The sequence below is a fragment of the Apteryx rowi genome, unplaced genomic scaffold (genome assembly GCF_003343035.1).
Source record: "Apteryx rowi isolate R43461 unplaced genomic scaffold, aptRow1 scaffold_1521, whole genome shotgun sequence".
Taxonomy (NCBI): domain Eukaryota; kingdom Metazoa; phylum Chordata; class Aves; order Apterygiformes; family Apterygidae; genus Apteryx; species Apteryx rowi.
The window spans coordinates 31,003-33,485 of NW_020447777.1; the positions used below are offsets into that span (position 1 = coordinate 31,003).

General features: G+C 67.6%; 1 protein-coding gene across 1 annotated transcript in view; it reads left to right on the forward strand.

The window, feature by feature from the left end:
- LOC112962726 (neurexin-2-like) overlaps nt 1–2,483 on the forward strand; it is a 33,483-nt gene that overhangs the window by 24,307 nt on the left and 6,693 nt on the right. The window contains exon 12 of the mRNA XM_026059164.1: nt 1,141–1,260. Within this exon, the coding sequence (XP_025914949.1) occupies nt 1,141–1,260 (120 nt within the window). The remainder of the gene's footprint in view (nt 1–1,140; nt 1,261–2,483) is intronic.

The following is a 2,483-nucleotide window of genomic DNA, read 5'->3' on the forward strand; positions in this document are numbered from 1 at the left end:
CCGAGCCGTGTCCTTGGCGTGTGCGGTGGCGGCGGCTCCCGCGGGTGGGCGGCCGGGCCGGGACACGCGTGTCCTTGGCGTGCGGGCGCGTGTGCGTGTGCACGCACGGCTTCGGGGGGGGGGTTGCGGCCGTGTGCCTGCACCCTGGCTGCAGGCTGCCTGGGCGGTGCGCGGCGTGTCGCAGGCGTGTGCATGCCGCGTGTCTGCGGCCTGTGTGCGTGGTGTGTGCCGTGTCGCAGCCGTGTGCGTGCAGGGTGGCTGCAGCCGTGTGCGTGGCGTGTCGCAGCCGTGTGCGTGCAGGGTGGCTGCAGCTGTGCAGGTGGCGCGTTGCAGGCGTGCGCGTGGCATGTGGCTGGCGTGTCGCAGGTGTGCAGGCAGCACGTTGCAGGTGTGTTGGTGGCGTGTGTGCGTGGCATGTTAGCCATGCGCGTGCAGGGTACTGCAGCCGTGCAGGTGGTGCGTTGCAGGCGTGTGCGTGGTGCTCAGGCGGCATGCGGGCAGTGTGTGCGTGGCGTGTCGCAGCCATGTGCATGCAGAGTGTTGCAGCCGTGCAGGTGGCATGTTGCAGGCGTGTGCGTGGTGTGCAGGCAGTGTGTGTGGCGTGTCACAGGTGTGTGCATGCAGGGTGTTGCAGCTGTGTGCGTGGTGTGTGTGTGGTGTGGTGCAGGCATGTGCATGAAGGGTGTTGCAGCCGTGCAGGTGGTGTGTTGCAGGTGTGTGTGTGCAGGGTGTTGCAGCCGTGTGCATGGCGTGTGTGCTGTGTTGCAGGCATGTGCATGCAGAGTGTTGCAGCCATGTGCATGGCATGTTGCAGGCGTGTGCATGCAGGGTGTTGCAGCCGTGTGCATGGTGTGTGTGTGGTGTGTCAGGCGTGTGCATGCAGGGTGTTGCAGCTGTGTGCATGGCATGTGCGTGGCGTGTCACAGGCGGGCGCATGCAGGCATGTTGCAGCCGTGTGGGTGGCGTGTTGCAGCCGTGTGGGTGGCGTGCGGGTGGCGTGTGCATGGCGTGGGGCACCGCGGCATGGCGTGTGCGTGGCGTGTGCGTGGCGTGTGCGTGTGCATGTGCGTGGCGTGCGGGTGGCGTGTGGGCGGCGCGGGGCGCCGTGGCGTGTCGGCCGCGCTGACGGGCGCCCCGCAGGCAAGGGCCCCGAGACGCTGTTCGCGGGGCAGCGGCTGGACGACAACGAGTGGCACACGGTGCGCGTGGTGCGGCGCGGCCGCAGCCTCCAGCTCTCCGTCGACAACGTCACCGTCGAAGGTGCCGGCGCGCGGGGGCACGCGGGGGGCACGTGGGGGGACGTGGGGGCGCGGGGGGACGTGGGGACAGCAGGACACGGGTGCACACGGGGCATGGGGATGTGGATGCATGGGGACACGGGTGCACATGGGACATGGATGCACATGGGATGGGGGTGCATGGGGACACGGGGACAGCAGGACACAGGTGCACATGGGGCACGGGGACGTGGGTGCCTAGGGACGTGGGTGCATGGGGACACGGGTGCATGGGGACACGGGTGCACAGGGGACGCAGGTGCACGGGGACGTGGGGACAGCAGGACTTGGGCAGGGCTGTGGGCACAGGGCCGTGGGTGCAGATGTGGGTGCAGATGCAGGGCCATGGGGTCCAGGGGTGCAGAGGTGCTGATGCAGGGCTGCGGGTGCCAATGCGGGTGCAGAGGTGCAGGTGCGGGTGAAGGGGTGCCGATGCAGGGCCATGGGTGCAGATGTAGATGTTGGTGCAGGGCTGCAGGTGCAGATGTAGGTGCTGGTGCAGGGCTGCGGGTGCGGATGCAAGGACACAGGTGCAGATGCAGGTGCAGATGCAGGGCCGCGGGTGCAGGGGTGCAGATGCGGGTGCAGCGGTGCTAATGCAGGGCTGCGGGTGCAGGGATGGAGGTGCAGGGGTGCAGAGGCAGAGATGCAGGTGCCGATGTGGGTGCAGGGGTGCTGGTGCAGGGCCGTGGGTGCAGGTGCAGGCCCTTGGGTGCAGGTGCAGGTGTGGGTGCGGGGATGAAGATATGGGTGTGGGGATGCAGATGCAGGGTTGCAGGTGCAGATGCAGGTGCAGGGGTGAAGATATGGCTTCAGGGGTGCAGATATGGGTGCAGGGGTGCCAATGCAGGGGTGAAGATGCAGGTACAGGGGTGCAGATGCCGGGTTGCGGGTGCAGATGCAGGGCTGCAGGTGCAGGGTGCAATGCAGGGTTGTGGGTGCAGATGTGGGTGCAGGGGTGCCAATGCAGTGCAGGGGTGCCAATGCAGGTTCAGGGGTGCCGATGCGGGTGCAGGGGTGCAATGCAGAGTTCTGGGTGCAGGTGCAGGGTTGCAGGTGCCGATGAAGGTGCAGGGGTGCAGATGTGGGTGCAGGGGTGCAATGCAGGGTTGTGGGTGCAGATGCGGGTTCAGGGGTGCAGATGCGGGTTCAGGGGTGCAGATGCAGGTGCAGGGTTGTGGGCGCAATGCAGGGTTGCGGGCGCCG